General features: G+C 37.6%; 1 protein-coding gene across 2 annotated transcripts in view; it reads right to left on the reverse strand.

Moving 5' to 3' along the window:
* COL4A3 (collagen type IV alpha 3 chain) overlaps window positions 1–23,682 on the reverse strand; it is a 65,513-nt gene that overhangs the window by 15,877 nt on the left and 25,954 nt on the right. For both annotated transcript variants that reach the window (XM_051781269.1, XM_051781268.1), the window contains 28 exons: window positions 23,430–23,456; window positions 22,738–22,815; window positions 21,639–21,701; window positions 21,088–21,123; window positions 20,928–20,969; window positions 20,651–20,728; window positions 19,170–19,232; window positions 18,840–18,896; window positions 17,879–17,923; window positions 16,468–16,521; window positions 16,008–16,049; window positions 14,611–14,698; window positions 14,233–14,268; window positions 13,743–13,907; window positions 12,522–12,614; window positions 11,690–11,785; window positions 11,284–11,354; window positions 9,930–10,118; window positions 8,869–9,037; window positions 7,901–7,993; window positions 6,710–6,814; window positions 5,705–5,802; window positions 4,123–4,273; window positions 3,882–3,995; window positions 2,900–3,067; window positions 1,758–1,847; window positions 1,044–1,178; window positions 238–336 (listed from right to left, as the gene is read on the reverse strand). In XM_051781269.1, the coding sequence (XP_051637229.1) occupies window positions 238–336; window positions 1,044–1,178; window positions 1,758–1,847; window positions 2,900–3,067; window positions 3,882–3,995; window positions 4,123–4,273; window positions 5,705–5,802; window positions 6,710–6,814; window positions 7,901–7,993; window positions 8,869–9,037; window positions 9,930–10,118; window positions 11,284–11,354; window positions 11,690–11,785; window positions 12,522–12,614; window positions 13,743–13,907; window positions 14,233–14,268; window positions 14,611–14,698; window positions 16,008–16,049; window positions 16,468–16,521; window positions 17,879–17,923; window positions 18,840–18,896; window positions 19,170–19,232; window positions 20,651–20,728; window positions 20,928–20,969; window positions 21,088–21,123; window positions 21,639–21,701; window positions 22,738–22,815; window positions 23,430–23,456 (2,545 nt within the window). The remainder of the gene's footprint in view (window positions 1–237; window positions 337–1,043; window positions 1,179–1,757; window positions 1,848–2,899; window positions 3,068–3,881; window positions 3,996–4,122; window positions 4,274–5,704; window positions 5,803–6,709; window positions 6,815–7,900; window positions 7,994–8,868; window positions 9,038–9,929; window positions 10,119–11,283; window positions 11,355–11,689; window positions 11,786–12,521; window positions 12,615–13,742; window positions 13,908–14,232; window positions 14,269–14,610; window positions 14,699–16,007; window positions 16,050–16,467; window positions 16,522–17,878; window positions 17,924–18,839; window positions 18,897–19,169; window positions 19,233–20,650; window positions 20,729–20,927; window positions 20,970–21,087; window positions 21,124–21,638; window positions 21,702–22,737; window positions 22,816–23,429; window positions 23,457–23,682) is intronic.

Consider the following 23,682-nt stretch of genomic DNA (forward strand, 5'->3'; position numbering starts at 1 on the left):
TATTTTCTGTTTGTCACTCCAAACAGTGGTCTGTATTTGAAAGAGAGCAAAGCATCATTTGGTGGTCGCTGCTGTGACTTTCAAAGAGCAGTTTTTGAAATTGCTGTTTCAGGATTCTCAGAAAGGCTGCAGAGTTAATAGAGGATGGTGCTGCTTCTGGAGCCAAGTTGATGTGCAGAATCAGCAGTATCTCACTGTCCACATGACACAGGAATTTTCAATATACATATTCCATACCTGGGAGACCAGGTATTCCTTCAGACCCATCAAGACCTGGGAGACCTTGCACACCGACATCTCCTTTTTCTCCCCTTAGACCCATTCTTCCTTGAACTCCTAAAACAAAGTTTCATTACCAAAAAAAAAAAAAATACAAAACAACATCTTAGAAAGTAAGTTTTAGGCAAAGTTTAAAATTTTATCACTCTTAAAGCTAATGAAACAGAAGCAGAGCATAGGTTTGCTCATGAACACATGAACAAAACACAAGCTCACATTTAGTGCCTTCTGTAATTTTCATGTAGAGCCCTGAAAGCTTCCATAGGAAAATATTGGCACAAAAAGCCAGATAGAATTAGTTAAGCATGTACAACTCATATACAGAGAGTCCATATTAATATTGCAAACAAAGGAATTCTGACTGTCAAGTATTCCTGAGCAGATTCAATATCTTTGCAATCCAAAATCCAGTTGGGAAGTGCATCCCTTTCTGTGCACAGGATACTAAATGTGTAAAAACATCGATCTATGGCTTATATGAATATAAGCCGCCTGGTACTACTGACATGTTATTACTGGTATAGCATTAAAATAAGAGGTTTTTAAAGGAATATGGGCTTGTTAAAATGGAAATAAATATTCAGTGTAATATCCAATTATCCCATAAATCAGAAGGCAGTTACAGTGTTTAGCAATAATTATTTCAAAGCCATGTGAATACTCTCAATATAGAATCAGTTTGTTCCATGTTTTAGAGTCCACTGGAACTGCCACATAAATGATAGCCCTGATTAGTTTTGACTGACAGCACAATGACTGTGTACCTTTTAAGCCTCGTTCTCCTTTATCCCCAATAGCAACAAAGGTCTCAGATGGTCCAGGAAAACCTTTATCACCTGGTTCACCTTTTTCTCCAAGAAACCCTTTTCTTCCCTTTATTCCTGGGAAGCCAGGAGAGCCTGCAGGAAAACAGAATGAAATTTTCTGAAGAAACCTGACTAGATGATATAATAAACGAAGCAAAGTAACAGACAATCTTCAAGGGCAATTGTAATTTACACATGTAAATATACATTCCAAATCAACAACTTAAACTAGCTTAACTGCTCCTATCATCAATAAAACAGCTATGAGTACAGATTATGGCAAGAGATGGTAAGGATTTCTCATACTGAATACATATAATTGTGTATCTGTTCAACAGATATAATAATGATATCCTTATGGAATGGAAAGAATAGAGCAAAAAGCTCTCTGTTTATTTAGCAAATGACCAGCCACTTTTACAGATACCAATGAAACAGAAAAGGTGGCGAGTCAAAACTGCTAAAAAAAAATACAATGCTGTCATTCAGTCTGCAGACTGCACACATAGAGAAGATAAAGAATTACCAAGGCTCAAAGACATTCCAGTAATTGCAGTATGACATGTGTACTCAGGAGTGATAATACACATCAAAATGGATCACAAGAGTAACTTCAGCATGGAAGTTCCTATATTCTAAGTAATAATGAAGGCAGATATTATAGTTACTTGCCTCTGATACCCGGGTTGCCTGGTCTTCCCATCACACCAGGGGGTCCAGGAATTCCTAACAGGCCCATTACACCTGGCTCTCCCCTTGAGCCTGTGGAATTGAAGCAATTGGAACATATTTGTTAGTATTTGATCAGCTAAGCAGAACATTACTTTAGAAAACTACACATATGTCTGTAATTTCAGTGTTTAATTGCTTATTTTATTTTTTTTCTCAATTTCTGCAACTGTCCAAGCCAGTTTTCCCATCTTTAACCACAGGAATGGGATTTACAACTCCCAAACTACATAAATTGGTAGGTGCAACAGCTTCTATCAATGAATGAAATAACTGACAGTGAGGACAATGACTGAGATAACCAACAGGCATGGGAGATCTGTCATGAGATGTATGGGAAAGACAACCCTTTCTGGCTCAGGAGTTGAAGGCCAGCTGGGACACGACAACTCCCCTCAAAGGACAGCAGAGGTCTGTTTGCATAACTGAGCCAAGGGCTACATATTTAACATAAGTTTTACAGATTCTCTATATAAAAAGGTATGTACCATCTCCTTCCCACAGAGTAATGGTGTGATACTAAGGGAAAATCTTTATAAGAAATAAGAAGCATTACATGATGATTTATTTTATTCTTCAAATTGAATTTGAACACATTTCTGAGAAAAGCCCAAACAAATCCAAGTCAACCCTACAGGGATTACTTACTTTATTTAAAATTATCTCTGGTTAGTGATGGAGCTTGATCTGACTCAACTCTGTCAGACTCAAGATCTGAACTTGCTTTTTAAGACAAAGATGGCTTTACAAGCTATCTGTTTGAAAAGGGATGCTGAAAAAGAACAAAATGCTTTACACTTCCATTATGCTGAGGAGTTGCTTTGAATGCTAAGTATTTCATGTCCTACTGCAAGGATATTACTGTACAGGAAAAAATGTAAAACTGTTCAAAGAAGACTGTTACAGAAAATTCCATACTGTTTCACAACGTCTTCAAAATACGCTCATCATTTAAGGAAGTTTTCCATGTAGATCTCAAAGGTATATGAAAGTTACTGATGGAAAAATATTTCAGCAGGACTGACACCTTTTTGTGAAGACTGACTTAATTGCTATGTCAAAACAATTATTTGGGGAATCCTTACCTGGCACACCAGAGATTCCTGGCCTTCCAGGCTGCCCCTTGGGACCAGGTAATCCTGCATTTCCCTGAAGACCTATTAGTCCAGGTTCCCCAGGCTTCCCATGGATTCCTGGGATACTCAAGCCAGGAGGACCTAGTCTTCCTTTTGAACCTTGTGAACCTCTTCCTCCTGCGAAAAAGGCATGGCAGTGTAGTATGGTACATGTCTGAAAAATAAACCTTCATCTCTGTCTTGCCATCATGACCATGACACTCTTCTTGAACTCTGTTTGAGGGCTAAATACTAGATCTGTGAGACAACATACCTGCTCAGAAAATCTTAGAAGAGCTAAAGGTTGAGTTTTTTTGAAAAGGGAGGAGAAAAAGAAAAAAAAGTGAGAGTAGAGAGTTCTGTTCTTTCTCAGAAAGAGGAAAACAAACAACCAAACATAAAATCCCACCAATTCTGTATTCATTCTCAAAAAAGCAAAAAAATAAAATCCTTTTGAGATCATACGTAGGAGAAGGACTGTGCAGGTTATCTGAGTGTGCAGATATCATATGCAGTATATGATATATATCTATATCTATATCTATATCTATATCTATATCTATATCTATATATATCATATGCAGGTACTTTTGAGACCCCAAACTGTTTTCCTGCTTAGCTGAGCTCTTCCTTTATTTATCAATCACACTGCACCACAGAATCTAAGTTTGGTCCCATAGTTCAAATGACTGAAATATCCTTTTTTCTGTGGAATTTAATTTGATTACTCTTTATACTGTACGACAGAATCTGAATTTTAACCCACCTTTGTCAGTGCATTTTCTTCCTCCCATCTGTAGAAAGAGCATCTTTTAAATGGGCCCATATTTCCTTACATACTATTCTATAACCAACATCCAGAAACAATTTCAGCTCCCTCAGGCCATTGGAAGGCACAAACAGAACCCAGAGTCACACAGCCAAATGGTACTTTTGGTTCAGAAGGTCCTACCTGGTGGGCCTGTAGCTCCCTGGCCACCTGGCAAACCTGGCAGGCCAATAAGACATTCAGCAGGTTTCCCTGGAAAACCTGGATCTCCAGGAACTCCAGGTGAGCCACGATCTCCTGAAAGAAAGGAGACTGGATTCACAACTATATTAAGTAGAAGTTTCAGGCTTTCAGTGAGAATTGCTGGACTTGGCTTTCCTTAAAATAATTTGCTGTGCAGCCTGAGCTCCTTTGACAACGTTACCTCTTAGGCCATCAGCACCATCATGCCCAGGATGCCCCGGTGGACCTGGAAGTCCTGGAAGTCCACCTTCACCTTTTGAGCCAGGAATGCCATGACTTCCTGGTGAACCCAGTCTACCTGGCTCTCCAGGAATAACCATGCCTGGCTCACCCTGCAACACAGAGTGAAATGTAAACAATCAGCTATACTTTGCAAATCTGCCAAAATGTTTTCTCCACTGTGCAAACAATTAATTAACTTATTTCATTAGAGTAATTATCTTCATTCCCTGTGGATCTTTCACACTACAATTTCTGATGGCTTCAGTTCAGAGACCAAAGAATGTTCCTTACTGACCAGCTGCAGGTTCCATACCAAAGCAGTAATTCATCTAGACAGCTTTTAAACCTTGTCTCCTAACTCTAAGAAGTTGCTTTTGAGCAATGCAAGATACTTCACCCCATTTGGTCTTTACTGCATTAGGATGCCTTCTGTAGCTGTGAAAAATCTTTGGACCTCTATCTGAAAGTATGGTTGAAGTTTGTGCAAATACAGTTTTCCCTTTATTTTTATATGATAGCCATATTTTTATCAAAATATTTATTTAAATAATCAAGGTCAGCACCCAGATATGTCTCAGAATACTCAGTCAGTTGTTGGTTGTTTGTTTTTTTTTTAAATCATTCTCCTGAACTCCATTTTTCACGAAGACTGGTTTTATCACAAATGTCCCAAATGTATTCCCTGTCTGGAAAGTTTAAATTAGTGGTTTTTATTTTCTGACTGAATTGTTGGTTGCCTTGAGTACTAGCTTTGTGTGTCAACAAATCAATATGTTCATAAAGCAGGTCAGTAGACCTGAGCTTCTACAGTCACTTGGACCACAGAGGTCACTTCATGTCCAGCTGTTCTGTGGCATCCAACAGATTAAATAATAATAGCAACAACAACAACAATAATAACAATAATAATAAAAATCCCACAGCCTAAAGCCCCTCATTTTGTTATATCAAAAAACACAGAAGAATGACATATGAGCACATACAAAAAAAAAAAAAGAAATGCTACCTTATCCAAACATTTAGCTGTTATTTTGTTCAAATTTGAATCTTGATTACAGAGTGGTAAAGAATCTTACATTTACATATGCCAGCAGCAGATTAGTTTCTGTTAATCAGCAAGAGTGGCTGCAGTACTACCTCCAACCTACTTCCTTCATGCTTCAATTCAACAGAGCATTTGCTTAAAGTAAATATATACTTACTTCCCACTGACCTCCATGAAAAATGTTCTTAATTGCAATTTCTGAACAGCTATCTTTTCAGCAGCTGTGGACCTAATTTTTTTCCCATAAGCAATGCAATATCATCCTTGTGCTCTGAAAACTGAAGCAAGAAAACTTCCCAAAACGCTTAGAGTTCCAGAATACTTTATTAGAATTTAAAATTTTGGCTTGAGCCCCTTTTTATATAAAGAATTTAATTTCATAAGTTGTGCATCACTGGTCAGGAAGTATAGAAACTCCTATGTTCCTTACATTTCCTAATTTATTTGGAATAAATTGGGACCTATGGAAAAGTCTGTGCCATATTTCTAACCAAACCTTTTCTCCTGGTTGTCCTAGGTTTCCAGCTCGGCCTGGATCTCCAACCTTTCCTTTAAAACCTGGTGCCCCTCTGCCTCCTGCAAGTCCTTTATCTCCTGCAGAAGGAATTAAATGGCAGTACAGATGCTGTGGTTATCACTTTATTTTACAAATGGGAATTTGTATGGATGCAGTCATAAGCCTCTGACACTGAGGCAGCTTACATGAGCTGAAGAGTGCATTTGGTTCAGAGTTGATGTGGAACTTTGCATCTTGTTCCTTACATATTTCCCAACATATTCCCTCTGTGTTGACTGTAACACTGGTTACTTGTTTCAGACCAATTATTTAACATGGGAGTCTTTTTTCTGTAGTCAAGCTATTCTGATGTCAGTTCCTTTCTTTCCCTACTTTCTTCAACAAGCAGCTTGGTAGTAGTTTCAGTATCAGAGCTTTTATTTTTTCATCCTGTCCTTACAGGATTATGAGAATTTCTAAGCATTTCTAGTGTTCAAAGGGTGCATGGGAATGACTTTGCATGGGAATGGCCAAATTTGCAATATTCAAAGTGCTTTCTATTACCTGCATGTTAGAACAGGTATTGCATTGTACAGAACCAAAACTGATTAAAAATAACTGACAGTTATACAGCTCTGTCTTTGTAAACACATATCCAGGTAAAGAGAATCCATCTGAAATAAGGGTGGCACTCAGATGAGATGGCTGCACCTGTTTGGGCAGTATTCCAGAAAGCATCAATGTCTTAAAATACCTTCCTTCTGTCAGCTTTGATACTTGATACTCTGAAATACTTCAAAATATTTCAGACTTGCAATTTCTAAGACTTAAGGTAGTAAATTACAAGACTGCTAAAAATATTTACCTGTCTGACAAATGTTCATTGATTTTTATTTTTTTTTTTACTTGCTAATTACTTTTAGGGTATACTGAAAAAAAAAAAAAAAAGGTAGATTTCTTTGGGTTTGCTTTTTTTTTGGAAGAAGATCAAAAAGAGTATTTTACCTTTTGGCCCTGGGTTTCCAGGAAACCCAAGCCCTGGATAGCCTGTGTCACCTGTTGGCCCTGAATGTCCTGAATCACCTGGTTGACCTCTTGCTCCAACCCTACCTGTACAAAGAAAAAAAAGTAAACTGTGAAATATCTTACCACAGAACATCAGCTTGTAAGATTAGTTGTGTTATAGTTTATTATTGTTAATTAGGACATGACTGTAGATTATATTAGAACTTAGACACTATTTCTCCTCCACTGCAAGTTTTCACAGTTAAAATGCTAATTGCATTCCCAGTATCAAAGCAGGTATTAGTCCATGAGTTGTTTTTATGCAATCCAGCCAAAGTGCAGATTCCTAGAAACAGCTACGTGCAGATAAAAATCTTCCACTTCTTGAGAGGATACAAACACATATTACAGGGGTGTGGCTTGGAACAGAAGCTACCATAAAGCTGTCAAAAAATTTCCTGTCTGTTCAGGGCAGTTTTTAGGACTATTGTTCTACAAAACCCATGCCAAGACATATTATGGTTACTCTGTCACTTACTGTCCTTTGGTCCATTTAAAAATTCTGCAAAATTTAGAACACCAGCAACCAAAAAAAATCCCACCAAGAATCCAAGTTGGAACCCCTCCCCAAAAAAGGGAAACTCGGGTTCTTAATATTTTAGTTCAAGGGTTAGTAGAAGTCATGTCAGAAAGTAACCAGGAACAGAGTAATAATACTGTTACTTTTTGACTGTGCCTCTGCAAAGCATGAGAAGGGCCAAGGTCTTCACAAAGAATGCTTTAACCTAATTTTATTCCTTCTGTTTTAAAGGTTGCAGCAGTCTCAGCATAATTTAGGATATGCTTTTGTCAAAACTATGCCAGAAGCACCTTTCTGGATATACAAGCTGCAGCACATGCACCAAATGTTTCTAGTTCTTGGAGAAACCAACTCAAAGCATAGGGTTGCTCAGAATTTCTGCCATACTGCACACACCTTGGACATGGCCCTGTGTGCCCTTCCTATTCACATCCATTTCCACTAGTTTTCTTGAAAGGGAATGTTGCAGCTAATTCCAAAGTTTCTGTACCACGGAAATCCTTTTTATAGCTTTTTCAAAGCAACCCAATGGTTTTACCTGGCCAAAGCTGGGAGAGAAATCCTAATCAGTTAATCCCTGATTTTCCTGTATCTAGTGCAGATGTACTCACCAGGCACTCCTGGGGGTCCAGGTAAACCATCTGGTCCTTGAGGTCCTGGCAAAGCAGGTAGTGGAGTTGCCCTACTGGTCTCTCCTTTCAGACCTTCAGGAAACATATAATCAAATATTATAAAGGCATATAGCTTGGCAATATGTAATCTTGAGCATTTAAAAATATTAGTGATCAATCTAATTGGTTAAAAATGTAGTCTTCTACAGTTTACCATGTTTCTGAAGGTCCAACAGACTTTGAAAAGCCTTCAAATCCTGGTTTCATAAAGTAAAATCATTTTATTGACACCAAGCCCACCTGCAGTCTTCCTCTCAGCCCTCCTGCAGTCTACTGGAGACCCAGAAAAGGAAGCAGAGAGTCACTAGGAAAATGATGCAATTGAGAAATGCTTAATCTGCAACTCCATGGGTATTATCTTTAAGCAACCTTGACTATATCTGCCGTTCAACTGAGTTCTTCCAGATTATGCTGCCTGTAAATACATTCACTGGTATGTTTTCAACACTCAAATTATTATGCCCTTCCTATTTTACCCTGCTGATTTAGCTCACACTACTGAAGATGACTGGATACATGTTAAAATACTTTTTTTTCTCCACAATGAAGACAAACAAGCACTGGAACAGGTTGCCCAGGGATAATGTGCTTTGTCCTTGGAGGTTTTCAAGGACCAGCTGGATAATGCCATGAGTAACTTGATTGACCTCACAGATGTCCCTGATCCGAGCAGTAGTTTGGAGTAAAGATTGCATAGAGTCCCTTCCAACCTCAATTATCTCATGAACCCAGGACTTTTGCTATTATCTTTGGTGGGACCAAAGTTGGAACAACACTATGGAAACATCATGGAAAGGAAAAACATCCTGTGTTTTCAAAATTATGTCTTTGACTTCAGTCTATCTCTGCAAGTTCAATCAAGTGCTCTTTAACATCGGTAAAACAGAGTAAAATAGGAAGTTACAAACCAGCTTCTCCAGGTAATCCAGGTGGACCTGGTATTCCTTTAGAGCCTTTAAAACCTCTTATTCCTGGTGGTCCATATCCTGGCAGTCCAGGAAGCCCCATTTCTCCAGGAAGACCAAGTCTGCCAGGCAATCCAGGTAGTCCTCTATCTCCTTTTGAACCAGCCAGTCCCTAATGATTACACATGTATACCATGCATTACTTGCTTTCCACACCAGCTTTCATAATACAATGCCTAATTCTCTGGCTATAATCTTGTATTATTTTAGTAACAGAGTAGCTCTGCTAATTTAAGAGAAATTTTTGCTCTGATTTACTTGTGATTAAAGGAATATAAATTTTAATATCAGTGGTTACAAATAGAGGGTTACTAAGAGGGAAATAGTACAAATAAATATAATAGCTTGATTTTTTCAATCACTGTGGTGTTACACTGTACACTTTTTTTTTTTCTGTTTTAAAATTGATTTGGCAAAAAAAAACCCTAAAACCACCTCAGCTCTGATTCTCCTTGAATGCTGTGGAGTCAGGTTTAGAGACAGTTGTATCTGAATCATGTTAACAGTTTCACAGCCAACATAACACAACAACAACCATCACTTTTTGTTTCTGCTGAGCTCTGCTCTAACTATTCTAGTTTTAAGGTCAGTCCTCCCAGCTTTTGTGTTCTCTCAGGCCTGACTGAAGATTAACCCTTAAAGACTGAACAGGAACTATTTGAATTATTAAGCATTATAAGAAGTCAGGAAAAAAGTCTTTTTTTAAAAGATCTTATTCATCTCAGGAATCCAAAATAATGCTCCAATACAAATACCCAAACTAACACATCAATAGACTGCTGAGGTTTTCCAGCACCATGTACCTACACTGGCCTCTCTCTGGTATTACATATTTCCTCTCATTCTTTCATGCATATTGGTTGGTATAGCTGACAACAGTACCCTAAGTCAGGCAGGGGATATTCAGTTGAAGTATCTGCACAGATTAAACAGAGTGTTGTACAAGATAAAATACTGACAAGTTTTCATGACTTCTATATTAACTGCAAACAATGCATACCCACCTCTTCACCTTTAGAGCCCTTGGATCCTTTAGAGCCAGGTCTTCCCAGAAATCCACTTGAACCTCTTCTTCCTTTGTCTCCCCTGGCTCCTGGATCTCCTTGCTCACCTTTTGGCCCTTCTGGATGGACATATCCTGGTTCACCTTTTGATCCTTTCTGTCCTTGATCTCCTCTAAAGCCTGGAGGTCCCTGGAACAGAGTAATCAAAACAATTTCAGTGCTAGACATATGTCAGCTGTTTTCAATTTTTTTTTTCCTTTTTAATTAAATACCTCAGAGGGGTTCTCTTCATTCTCATGTTTATTCACTGTAATGGCACACTCCAGTGAACATGGGGTTGTGTTTGTTTTTTTTCTTTTTCTCTTTCCTTTACTCCTTTTGGACTTGATTATCATTTAATTTATGCTACTATAAGATGGAATGATGCAGGATAATTTAAGACTACGTCACAAAAAGAAGGATAAGACAGTACCTTAAAACCTGATTAGGGATTTCTCCTCCACATGGAAATGTCTCCCCAGGGGACACTGTATGTGCCATAGCTGGCTCTGTTCCTAGCTAACTTTTTCCCATAGGTTACAAAGTGGGTACTCTATCCCAGCCAAACCAGTACAAGCTCCAAGCACATTGGGCTCTTCTGATCTTGGGCTCAGGAACTGTTGGGAGCCTCCTAGAAAACCCTGTTAGCAGACTCATTCTGTACAGCAACCACCACAAAGAATACTTGTGCATGATTTTTTATTGGACAGCACTGACTGTAATTTCCCTAAAATAATTACTACTGCAGGCACAAGTTAGAACCACCAAACAGTATGTATATGGCAGCAGGTGTTGGCCTTCCCTCTTCATCATATTTCCCAAGAGGGACTGTCTTTTGCACCCCTGACGAGGGCATTATGAGAAGTATGTTTTCCTGAACAGCTGTGGCTTTAGCAATTCCTGGAAACAAGAAATGTAAGAAGTCTGACAAAGATCACAGCACACAAAGCTCCATATATGCTTTACAGCCACCACCATGATTACAGAAGAACAGAAGATAACTATAAACTCCCCATACCAGGCAGAGGAAGCAGTCTCACCACCATGAAATGCAGCACAGTTTAATTACATAGGTATTTACCTGCCTCACTGCCTGGGCTGAGCTTGCTGCCCTGAGCAAACCAGGTTCAAGTAAAGGTGCATCAGCCATACATCACAGGCTCTACCTCACCTCCCAGGCAGACACACTCATTGCTACCTGAAAAAACCCTGTTGAGATCACCCAGTATGACACTGCAGGTAACACAAGCCATGAGGTTTCTCTGAAATAATTCTTGTGGGATCTGGACATTAATCTGAAAAACCAAAGTCTTACTTGAGCCCCTGGAAACCCTGGTGCTCCTGGAGAACCTGGAGAACCTTTTGGACCTGTTGTTCCTTCTCTACCTGCAAAAGAAGCAGTATATTTTGTAAAGAAAATTGAAAGAAAGGACATGGATTTTGACAAGCTCAGCATTGAATGTTTCTGCTTGTTACATCGACTGCACTGTCATAGACTGCCTCAGCTTCAGGCTGTGCCTAAGCCTATTAGCACTCTGACTTCTCTTGTAGATTTGTGCTGCTCTCAGCAGATGGAGCTGCATCAGGCTCTCCCACTCATCACCTCCTCAGGGCTAGTCCAAGGACTGCATCCTGCAGACATGCCCATACCTGATTCTCATGCTTAAAGCAAAATTATTGGCATTTCCTACTGCTCTGTTAGGAACAATGAGATAATTTACCAGGCATGCCATCCTGACCACGTGGCCCAGGAGAACCAGGAAGACCAGGTATTCCTGGAACGTAGCTGCAATCAATACACACACCAGCATCATCACCTAGAATGAAAATAATTCATTAGTTGTTCCACGGCAAGTCACAGTCAAGCTTAACTAGAGTGCTACATAGTTTGTTATAGAGGATGGATAACACTTTTTGGCCAGAGAGCACTAGAGTCATTACCTCAATTTTGTTGGAAGATCACTTCCAACATTCTAAATTACCTGTGCTCAGACAGCAAATCATAACTGACTACATTTAATTGAAAAGGCAGGAACATTTGGTTTAAATCTCTTGATTTTTTCAAGTTAAGCTTTAGTAAACAATTTAGATACAGTCACTCTACTGATAAGCCAAATTCTTTTGAAAGAAGAAAGGAACATACTCTTTGAACTAACATGGCTCTGTGACAAGCCAGGGTTATTCTAATGTCTGACAAAAAGCAAAGAGATTCAGCAGCTCCTATGGGTGAAATTAGCAGCAGGAAGCTTCTTTCAGAGACCAACTGTTAGCATTGACTGTACCCACAGGAGACTACAAAACCCTACCAGTCTGTAATAATTGTTTGTTCCAGTGAAGATCTACACCCTGTGCAGTGCTGTACAACTGGTGTGCAGTGCTGGCACATGCACTGCTCTTTTAGATGGAGGGGAGATGTAAGGTGAGGAAGACATCTTGCTATCCCCAATGAATTTTCTTAAACCTCTGAAATTGTCAAATGTCTTAAAATAAAATTAAGATGAAGATTAGTGGATTGTACCATCTACTTGTGAGTGATGCTTTTCTGGAACTGACCTTTCATACCAGTATCTCCTGGAGGTCCTGGAGGTCCTACACATCCTGGTTCTCCAGGAAATCCTGGCAGGCCTCTTCTGAATGTTACTCCACCTGTTAATGAAATGAGCATGGCATCATTACATCAGCAGGTTATTCAGACAATTCTCTAGTTGTTAAGAGAGAAAAGTTGCAGGGATGAGCTGGAGACAGTATTCTGATCCTTATGGGTCCCTTCCAACTTGGGATATTCTATGATTCATCTAAAAGAGAGAACTACCTGGAAAAATCCAAACCACCTTCAACTAGAAGTACTTGAGGATAAATATGGTAATGCCAAAGTAAATCTCAGCAGATTATTGGATCCATCTATCTAGACTTTTAAAAGCATGGTCCCTTCTGGAGAAAGTATTTCCATTTCATTTGAATCAACAGGAACATAATTCTTTCTTTTACCACAAATGGGAGGTAAACTTTTTATTAAGCCTAAATTATTAATGCTGTTCATTTATCTTTCAGAATTATTCCGCTTCATTTACTATTACTTTAGAAAAACAGAACATGCATCAAGTTCTTCCTAAGCTAATATATTTGTGGGACAAATACATTTTTAAAGAGAGATAAAAGAGTAGGACTACATTAGTGTTACATCAAAAAAACCTCTTTTGGTAATACCTCATATAAAAGAAACATGATCCTGTTGGTACTCCTAATTAAAGAGGTATTCTTAGATAATACATTTTCTAGAAGTTTTAAAAACTGCTACTGATGTGTTTTCATGCTGCCAGAACTTCAAGTCTCCTCTAAGGCCCGCTAAGACCTCTGGAGGTATGCAAGTTCTCTATTTCTCTAGCTTTCAGATTAGCCCCTTCTGAATTTAGTTTTACAGATTTACTATGACTTTTGGAAGAATTAATTTTAAGAACAAATTTTCTCTTATTGGTCTTTCTTGGTTTTATGTAGACTATTTTTACAGTCACAGTTATACAAAAAGGGAGAAATCTTTATTTTGGGAAGTCACTGTATATTCCCAGAGAAACTCAATAGCAATGGAGGACAGACCTGTGTTAAATGCATGTTTTCATGGATATCCTAAAACAAAATTTCAAAGAGAATTTATATACAACCACATTACCCAAAATATACTCTACAAGTGATATATTTGCATAATCTCCTGCATTAGATATTAAGATGACTCTGGATTTGTTCTTCTTCATGATAAATACCATTCTGACACATCACCTGGTTCTCCTGGAGGACCTGGTAATCCAATAGAACCAGGTCTGCCAGTAATACCAGGTGGTCCTGGAGGGCCTACAATACACAAGCCAGTTTGTCCTTTCTCTCCTTTTGTTCCTTTTGGCCCAGGAAATCCTGGAGGACCTCTCAGACCAGGTCTTGACACACCTACCACAGAGGAGAAAATACAAAAACAGTTAAAGAAGAAGTGGAATTTCAAAGCCAAGTAAGTACTCAATAGGATGAGTGACAGACAAATACACTGTTCATCCCAGAAATCTTTTTTATCTTGTAATATATTAAATAATTACAATGAGAATCTAAAGACATTTTAAAATGATCTTTAACCTAAGTACTTGACTCTTCAAAGCTTTTGAGTGACAATTTTTTACCACTTAAAGTCACCTGAAAGTAAGATTTCACAAACCTGATTCAGTATAACAGACAGGAAGAACAACGTATTTTATTATTGGTACTGGATTATTTTACATACCTGGTCTACCAGCATCTCCAGGAGGACCCTGTGGCCCTGCAAAAGAACTTGAGTTAAACCACTTTATACTCTTCAAAGTCACTATTCAATAAAACTGACTACTGCATTTTAAGCTTAAAAGATAAAATAAGAATTTTGTTTTTCCTGAGTAGAATTCTAACACTCATGCAACTGTTGCACACTGACAATTACTTTTAAGAGGAAATAATGCCGTAGATGAAAATCTTAAAACCCATTTCAAGTCTGCAATTTGATGGGAGTTCAGGAAATATTTTTGTAAAGGCAGAAGCAGGTTGCTGGGTGCTCAAAGCGTAGTCTGCAACAAGCCCTTTGAGTGCACTGCTGTTGCTAAAATTCTAGTTTTGATGTCCCACTCACCAGGAATGCCACGTTGACCTTTTGGTCCAGGAGGTCCAGGGGGTCCTTCATCTCCTTTTTCACCAACCACATAATCATAATACTCCGTCTTAAGAGAAAGATGATAAGAAAAGAAAGATTTGCAAGAAGAATTGAGAAGCACAGTCCCTCATATTGAACATTTGGCTAAAACAAAGTTACAATCTCATTCATAATTTTGATGCTGTGACACCACGAGCCCTTGCTAATCACATGGTAATTACAAACAATCAGGAGTGAAATCATAATTGCTATACAGAGACAATGCCAAGAGTCCTGTAAAATAGATGGGGCTGAGCTTTCAGCTCAGTTCCTCAATACTCAGAGAACATCTCTGCCTGCAGATGCAATTATACAGGCCAGGTGTAAGTTGGAGGCCCAGTCATGAATATGATGGTAGCCATGAAACAGAAAATATTCTGGAAAGAAATCTCTAGGATCACTTAGGCTAATCCATTGGCTCAAAGCAGCATCAGCTATATCTAGGCTACTCTTTTAAATTATCGTACATGAAAATGGACAAAACTCAACTATTTAAAATCTAACAATTTAAAAAGTAATTCCTATAAAAATTAATAATTAATTTATTGATGTTTAATATTACGATGTTTCAAAGTTTCTACAAATGACAGGCAAAGGGCAATTTGCTGTAACTCTTTTTTATAACTACAAATTTTTGCTCTTTTCTGGATTATTTTGCATGGGCACCACTACTGGCAAATCATTATTACAATATTTACTGTGCCTTGATACATAAACATCACTTTGAAATTTAAACTGACTACTAATGCACCAATTTTAAAATGAATGAAAAACTGCTTAAAATTAAAATTCAAAATTTTTACTTTTCTCCTACAGATTTTTTGAAAAGCAGTGGTTTGTTTACTATGTTATCAATATCACAAAAATTCAGCTTTTTACAAAGCTGTTTCTTTTAAATGATTTGGGCAGAAGGTTTCCATTAGGTGCATGTGGGGCCTTTAGGAAAGCCACGAGGGAAACAGCATGGCTAGACAGAGAAATCATACTCATGGCAGCTCTTGCTTTCTTTAAAAAGCTTTACACTTTTAAAATGAATGCCACCTGTTCTGGAACTGATTAGAAATTGGTTTAAATACTAACTCCTGTGAATTTTTGTAACTATTCTTTGACAGTCCAATATCCTGCCAAAATTGCAGCATCAGACACTTATCCTGCATCCAGCTCCACATGAAGGAAGATGCCATCTCTGTGAAATCCCAGCAGTATCAGTACCTTGTGAAAGCCATGCCTTGATTAGAGCATCACTGAACATCCACTATTGCCTCAAATAGTCAGTTTGGCTTATTCTTATTCTAATGGTTTAGAAAAACAATATCATGAAGATAATTTACACTTACTCGACCACAAGCTCCAGATGGACCAGGGTTTCCCTTCATCCCCTTCATCAAAGGACAGAGATGGGTTTGTTTATTAAAAACAATACATGGAATGACATTTACCCACTGGTATGTTGTTCATAACATTAAGGAAGAACTTCTGCTCCTGACCAGTCCTTCACCACCCTGTCTGTTGGTTGCACAACTATTCAGCCACATACACCAAAAACTACAGGAGCTCAGCAGGCATAGATGGACACCAGTTCAAACACACAGTCCATTTCAGCTGATCCATTCCTTATTCCATGATATCATTACTTGTCATCTCTTAGGTCAAGTAAAACATGTAGTATATACAGTGCTAAATGAAATTATATAAAAACCTTCAAACATAACTTATCCTCACCCTCAATTATATAATAACCCTCAAGCATAACTTATCCTCACTCTCAAAAGCAACAACAAAAACACTAGATAATACCTTAGCTCCTTGCCTTCCAGCCAGTCCTGGTCTGCCCTGCTCACCCTTTTGTCCCTGCAGATGACAGTACACAATTTAATGAGGATGAATCTTTTAGCACTGACATCAGTAAGATCTAAAATGTAAAGCTTTAATCTTTCATGGTGCTGGCAAGGTGAATGTGACTTGCTCAGGGAAGAATTCTCAGTGAAAGCCCCAGTTTGAGGCAGAGTTCCCTGTCTGTAGGAAATGCCACAGCTCTCCAATCCAAACCTGCCTTTATTATAGCACAGTTCAACACTCCCAAGACGGAGACTCTCTGGAGAGCACAAGTGTAGGAGGCTCTGATTTGTTCTCCCTCTGCAAACTAGTTCTCAAAGGGGAGAAACTGAACACAATGTGAGGCTCTCACGTTCAACAACCAGAACTTGCTCAGTCTGTGTGATCTCAAGAGGTGTCAGCAAGACCAGGCAGAACAGACTAAGGCTTTCTGCAGTTGTGCATGTGCAAGGCAAAGGGACTTCTCGGAGGCTTATGCAGTTCAGTGCTCTGCTGGTTAGTGAAGTTGAAATGGGAACAGAGCAATGACATGTCTTTGCCATGACAGAAAGCTTTCTTTCTGTTAACAGAGCTTTGCAGTCTGTCATTCCATGTGCTTTGTCAGACTGGAATGTGTTTAGACTGTCTGTGAAGGTCGTTTTAGCATGACAGAGATGTTTTAGTAGGATACATGTGAAATGGGCTATTCTGGCAGGAAGAATGTTGATAAGATATTTGTAAGGTCAATGTGACTCTAACGATGTTGTGCAAGTGGAAGTGAAGTAAATAAAAGAATTGATATTTAAGCAACTGAATATAGCATTTCAAATATATTTGAACAACTTCAGCTTTTAAATTAATCCACAAATGAGATAAAATATGCCATTCTATAAGCAAAATTAAGAATTATATGTTGACAAAATGACAGTCTAATATCTATTAGTCATCTTGTTTCAGGCCAAGACAACTGTGACCCTGACAATAACTTTTCTTTGTAAAAAAATTTCTTTGATTCTAGTGATTAAAAACTACTCATTTTTCTTCTCGATTTATGTCGAAGGGAAGGCATAACTCTTTTGCAAAAATTTCAATGTCACTAACCAGAATAAAACTCAGCAGAATTAATTTTGCACAACTTTGAGTGTGTCTCAAAATTCATTAGACAGTCAGCAGCAAGCTGCTGACTTTGATTTTACACAGAAGAAACAACATCTATGAACTGAGCCTCTCAGTTCCATGGTATGTTCCATGCTGTGAAAGGAAATGTTTCAGTGTATGCAAATTAACATTTTCAAACACATTATGCAGTGAGAAAAAGCTGTGACAGGAAGATACAACTGTGACAAGGAGATGACTATTACTTAGAAAACATTTAGAAGGCTTCCTTCATTACCGGTAAGCCAGGTGGACCTGGGGCACCTTCTTTTCCAGGTTTACCCTACAAAGGAAAAACAAAAAATAAAATTAAAAAGATTAAACTGGAGTCATTGCATTCAAAGACCATAGCAACTAGATGCTGTGCACATAACTATATGCTAGGTCTGTATAAATTGTAAAAAGACATTAAGGTTATTTTTAATGTGTTCATTAATCATAAGTAATGTCCATAAAACTCTACAAAACAGGTAACAAGATATTCCACAGACATTCCTCCTTTTGTGGAGGATTATTTGTGACAGACTTCACCAGCAGAAAGTGCCAGGCAAGTGCAGAAAGTTTGGTGCATTCATACAGTCTAATTACTAAGAACCTGCAATCACATTGATTAGCTTTTATCTGAAAGTTTGCAAGTCATTTGAAGGCAAAGTAGCAGATTTCCATTTAATTATCCTCCAAGTGGAGATATACTCAAGTAAATTATATTTTAATATGTATGATTTTTAAATTAAACATATTATTTTTTTACATACTATCCTGGTCAACAGAATAACTCTCTTAGGCAACTTTTTATATCTCCACATGGCTGCTGGTTGAGTATACTAATTTCAGTCTGCTGTCTCAAGTAAACCCAGTGTTTTTAATTCTCTTCTACATATACACTCACACTATAAAGCCTGTACATGTTTAGAAGAGCACATTTTTTACAAAGTTTCAACAGTAGAACCTTTACAGCAAAACAAACAGAAGTGCACCCACCATCACCTGACCTTTACTCTGGGTACTCATGGTATGTGAGCCTATAGAACAGTCACCTGACTATCAGCTCTCATCTGGTTTTACTGCATGAAAGAGCTTTTGAATCTCAGAAATTTTGCTCAGAGTGGCATTGAAACAAACACTGGACAGCAAAACCAGTTTAAAACTGCTTTGCAGAACAGACTTAAGCTATTTGTATCCAATTGTTTTGCACATACCTCTGCTCCAGGTTCTCCTCGGTCACCCTTTTCACTTTGAGAATCACCAACCGGCCCCTGTAACAAAACCACACTCAAAATACTCATGTTTTGAGACTTCCATTTTCTAAATTAAATATATATTTTATAATTTTTTTTAATCTTTAATATAAAGTACAATTAGAGTGCTGTTAATAGGTGTTCTATTCTATTCATTAGTTTTATTCTTGTCATTAAAGGTTGAAATAAGTGGTGTAAATACTGGACTCTAAAGAGTAGCATTTAGAGTACTAATAGTAGCTGATGCTGCCTGAACATCTGGATTTTAGGGATTTACTTCTGGTTACTTACTGTAAATCCCATGGGCCCTGGAAGTCCTCTTGATCCTTTTTCTCCTTTCTCTCCTTTCAAATCCTATTACACAGAAAAGAAGAATTTACTATGGTCTCTTGGATTTTTCTGTGCTTACCATAATGCTCCAGTTTTACAAATGGGAAATCCTCATGTCACCAGCAAGCTTCTTTAAGCAGAGATGGCTCTATGTAAATGACTAAGAAACAGAAACTTCCTATCAGTGCTCCTGACTAAATGTATGATGTCTGAAAAAGAAACTGGTTCTGCATGTACTTCAGAACAAGGTCAAAATAACCTATTTGTGATTGCATGCAAGGGGACTGCAGGAAATATCCCCACAAAGGGCAAAAAGTAGCAAGCAAAAAACCAAATAAACCTTAGTTCCTTCACTGGAGCTACAGTTCCTTCCCAAACATAAATGCAGTGGCTACCCACACCATCCTTGCCTCTGTGGACATAAGATTAGATCACTGTATAGCACCATCATATATTGGGCCACAACCTAAGATCACTGTAAAGCCAAAGTTTAGGGACTGCCTAATCATTACCTGGTTAGACTGATGCTCCAAACTATTTATGTAACAATTTTTGAGGTTTTTTTAAACCTTAATGCCCAATGTCTCTGAAAAATTGCCATTTCCCTATGATCAACTACCACAGCTGTGACTGCAAAGTGCTCCAAGTGGTCCATATTTGATTTAAACAGGGAGAGCTGCTGTGCCTAAAGGCTGAATCTTGCTTCTGTGATCCTTCTCTTCCCTCCTCAACACAGTTTTGTGCAAAATTCACTTTTCATTTTAGCACTAAATGGAGAAGGAGTTTTGCTACATCCATGGATTAGTTGAAAATCGAATAAGAAAAACAGAGTCAAGATCAGGTTCAGGACTTGTCCTGTTAATATGTGAATACTTAAAATAAATGCTGTTTAATTTCTATATAAGGACAAAAATCAAGAATTTTAATTCATAAAGCAACACTTAAAATGAAAGCTGAATCAGAATATTTCCTTTCTTTAATATTTATTGTTTTCCCAACACTTTCCATGATTACTCATGTTTCAGTAAAAGCAATGAGAAAACAAACTACAATTTGTACATGAACATGTTGCAAGCTTTTTTGTCACTCTGGTAGCTCAGAGTCCTGATATTTTCAGTGACAAGGCTGGGAGGTTCAACACAGCTGTGGCTTTGAGAGCCATTCAGAAAATACACGTTGATTTGGGGAAGCTAAAAGTGATTTCCTCTTCACGTACTCCGAGATCCACAGCAGGTGGATCCATGCAGCATTCCAGTGGCATCATGCAGGCTCCAGCTGAGCTGGCTGTACAGACACACTCTAAGGAGAGCTTAATATCTAGCTAAACAAGCCTGGAAAATGTTAGGGTGGGTAAAAGTAAGTGAAGAAGAACATGAAGATGAAAATGTCCCCTCGAAGTCAAACCTAGGGAGGTGGCTTATTGGATGTAACAATTTTACTACCGTCATGTTGTCTGGTCCACTCAGTGTCACAATGACAGTTCCTGGTGGTCCAGGGGGGCCAGTTAACCCCGTGTCACCCTAGAAAGAAAAAAGAAAAATAGAGTCATTAACAGACACTGTGGTTTTCCAACATTTTCCAGCAAAAGATTTCCACGTATATACTGAAAACTTTTATTTCACACTACTTACTTCCCTAAACATTTCACCACAGCGTATCAGAACATGCAGAACACAGATACAAAACTTACAAAATGTTTTACACTTTTTATGGAATTACCTTTCTTCCTTTGCTTCCTATTACCTTCAGTCCCATAAGACCCTGTAAAAAAATCCCCCAAAATTATTTTTTAAAAAATTTTAAAAACACCTACAAAAATGAGTTAATTGATGTTATACATAACAGAAAGTCTTCATTTTTATTACCAATCTGAGACTACCTTAGGTCCAGGAGGTCCTGCTTTCCCTGGCATGCCCTACAGAAAAGGAAAGAAAATATCCTTAATTAAAAAAAAAATCACAATCTTTAGCACTGATATAGGTGTTTTGAAGAACTCATCTTCAAATGATGAATTATATCACTATTTTTATTTTTTCTTCCACTTTTACAACCACAAGTCATTGTCAGTGGGTGACAGACTGTTTATACAGTTCCAAACATACATCTCTCAAAGTTATATATATATATATATATATATATATATATATTAGTATTTGAAGTGAATGAATGGGTAGTCATTTGGGAATTAAAAGTTATGCCTATGTAGACAAGGATGCCTCTGAGAATATAGAAATTATCATGCATAAAAAATAATCTAAAGAAACTGAAAACAAGAAATCAGATGTGTGCAGAGGGACATGGATTTTACATACACATGTGTCTAGACCTGAAATGAGTCTGGGAGAGTCAGGTACTTGTATTTGTGTAATTCCATAGGGTTTAGGGAAAGTCAAAGGTTGAAGTAACAAGGAGATATAAGTTCATACTCACTAAAGGTCCTGGAGGGCCCGGTGGTCCAAGTTCCCCAGGATATCCTTGAGAACCCTGGGCACCCTACATATTAAAAAAGAAACAGGAATAAATCTCTGGCAAGATTATAAGCAAATCACCAATGAACTGAATAGCAAACAGAAGAGCAGCACTGTTCCTGAATTTCTTTTTCAGGTCTCAGGATAATATAGAATTTTAACTCTTCCTCACTACTTCATTGGTTGCTGTATGTTTTGAAACATGAGAAAATATATCTGTTCTAAAACTAAAGTACTCAAATGAGGATGTAATTCTTCTGAGAAATGTGGATTCATAATCCATATAGTCCTATTAAGGGTCCTAATAAGCCTTCAATCTTTTAAATATTCTATTCAATAAACCCTATATTTCAAAGTTTCACTTTCAAAGAAATGAAAAAATATTTTTTAAATTTTCTTTGTAATTTAATGCTCTCTGCTTATTGTAATACTCAAAAGAAATGTCAGCTCTGTCTATTAATGTCCATTTTTAAAATATAGACCATACTGTCCTTTGTTAGTACTCTAGAAGTTGAGTTGGTCTAATCTGTTCAATCTTACTTCACTGGGAATTTTAGCAGTTGGACTAGATGGCCATTATAGGTCCCTTCCAACTATTCTGCTCTATTCTATTCTATTCTATTCTATTCTATTCTATTCTATTCTATTCTATCCTATATGTAGGGGTAAACTCATAAATCTATGACCAGTTTTTCTCCATATCTAAAGAACTGTTTGTCTGCAACTTGACTGGCCAATCTCACTTTACTAGCACATAATGGACACTATTGGTTCTGATGGCAAAGTTAATTACAATTATCTTGGTGTACTCTTTTTGTAAAGCCAGAAGAGAGACTTCTAATATATAGTATTGATCAGATTATATAAAGTTAACAATTTAAGGCAGAGAACTGTTTTCTGTTTAGAAATTAGTGACATAGTTGTGAAAAATACTGTCTCTACATTAAATTACATAAAATACAACATATTTTTAACACCTACTGATTTTATATACAATGGGATTTTTTATATTATTTTATATTATTTCATATATCTGTCTCATTGTCTTAATTTTGAGTTACCTGAAGTCCAGGCATTCCTGGCAATCCAGGATCACCTTTTGCACCATACTCTTGGCTATATCCATCTGCAGGGGACCCCTGGACAATTAGATTAAAAGAAAGATAAAAAGTTATGCTGTAGAACTCTCTAGTGAGACAAATCTTCTAATACAGTTTGTAGGGAAATAAACACCATCACAACTGCATAATGATGGAAATTGTCCACTATGGATAATTCTACCTTTAAAAAATATTTTATTAAACAAAATATACCTTTTCCAGTCATTCCAGCTCTCTGTTAGGAGCAGTCTTCTTTCCAGATATACCTACATTACTCAGGCACTGTCCTTGCCTTCCATTTATTTTTGATTCTTTTTAACCCTTTAAAATACTCTCTAGTCCATCTGCAGATTTCCCTATGGATTCATAACCTGTTTGGGGGAGGAGCTTAGTTCCTTGTGTGCTTGAAAGTGTAAATTCCCTGCATGCAGTAACAGTAGCTTAAGGGAAAAGCAATTATATACCATTTTGTAACTTGAGGTGAATGGTACACATACAAATGAAGCACCAAACTTTGTGGTTGCTTCCTCTGGACAGTAAACCTTCTGTTTCCCATGAATGGTGATGTTAAGAACTCTTTTCCAGCAGCAGACATACACACAAATTGTTGATAACCAATAAATACTTTGTGTAATATGATGCAAATAACTGACCTTCTCTCCTTTGATACCATCAATACCCTAGGAAGAAGAACAGTCATATTAAAACAGAACAGTAAAAGAGACAGTGCTTAAAGGATATGCTAAATATTCTCTAAGCTTGGTGCTCTTCAAGTTATTTATTTCCATTAAGAAGGTGTGTAGTTGAGTTTATTATGCCAGACTTCAAGTAAAGAAGAAAGGGCATATTGTTAAAAAATATGTCACAGGTACAACTCTACAAGTGAAGGCAGAACTGTTTTGAAGC

This window comes from Manacus candei, unplaced genomic scaffold (assembly GCF_025592945.1).
Source record: "Manacus candei isolate 608988 ecotype Guabito, Panama unplaced genomic scaffold, ASM2559294v1 h1tg000015l, whole genome shotgun sequence".
In the NCBI taxonomy this organism is placed as follows: Eukaryota; Metazoa; Chordata; class Aves; order Passeriformes; family Pipridae; genus Manacus; species Manacus candei.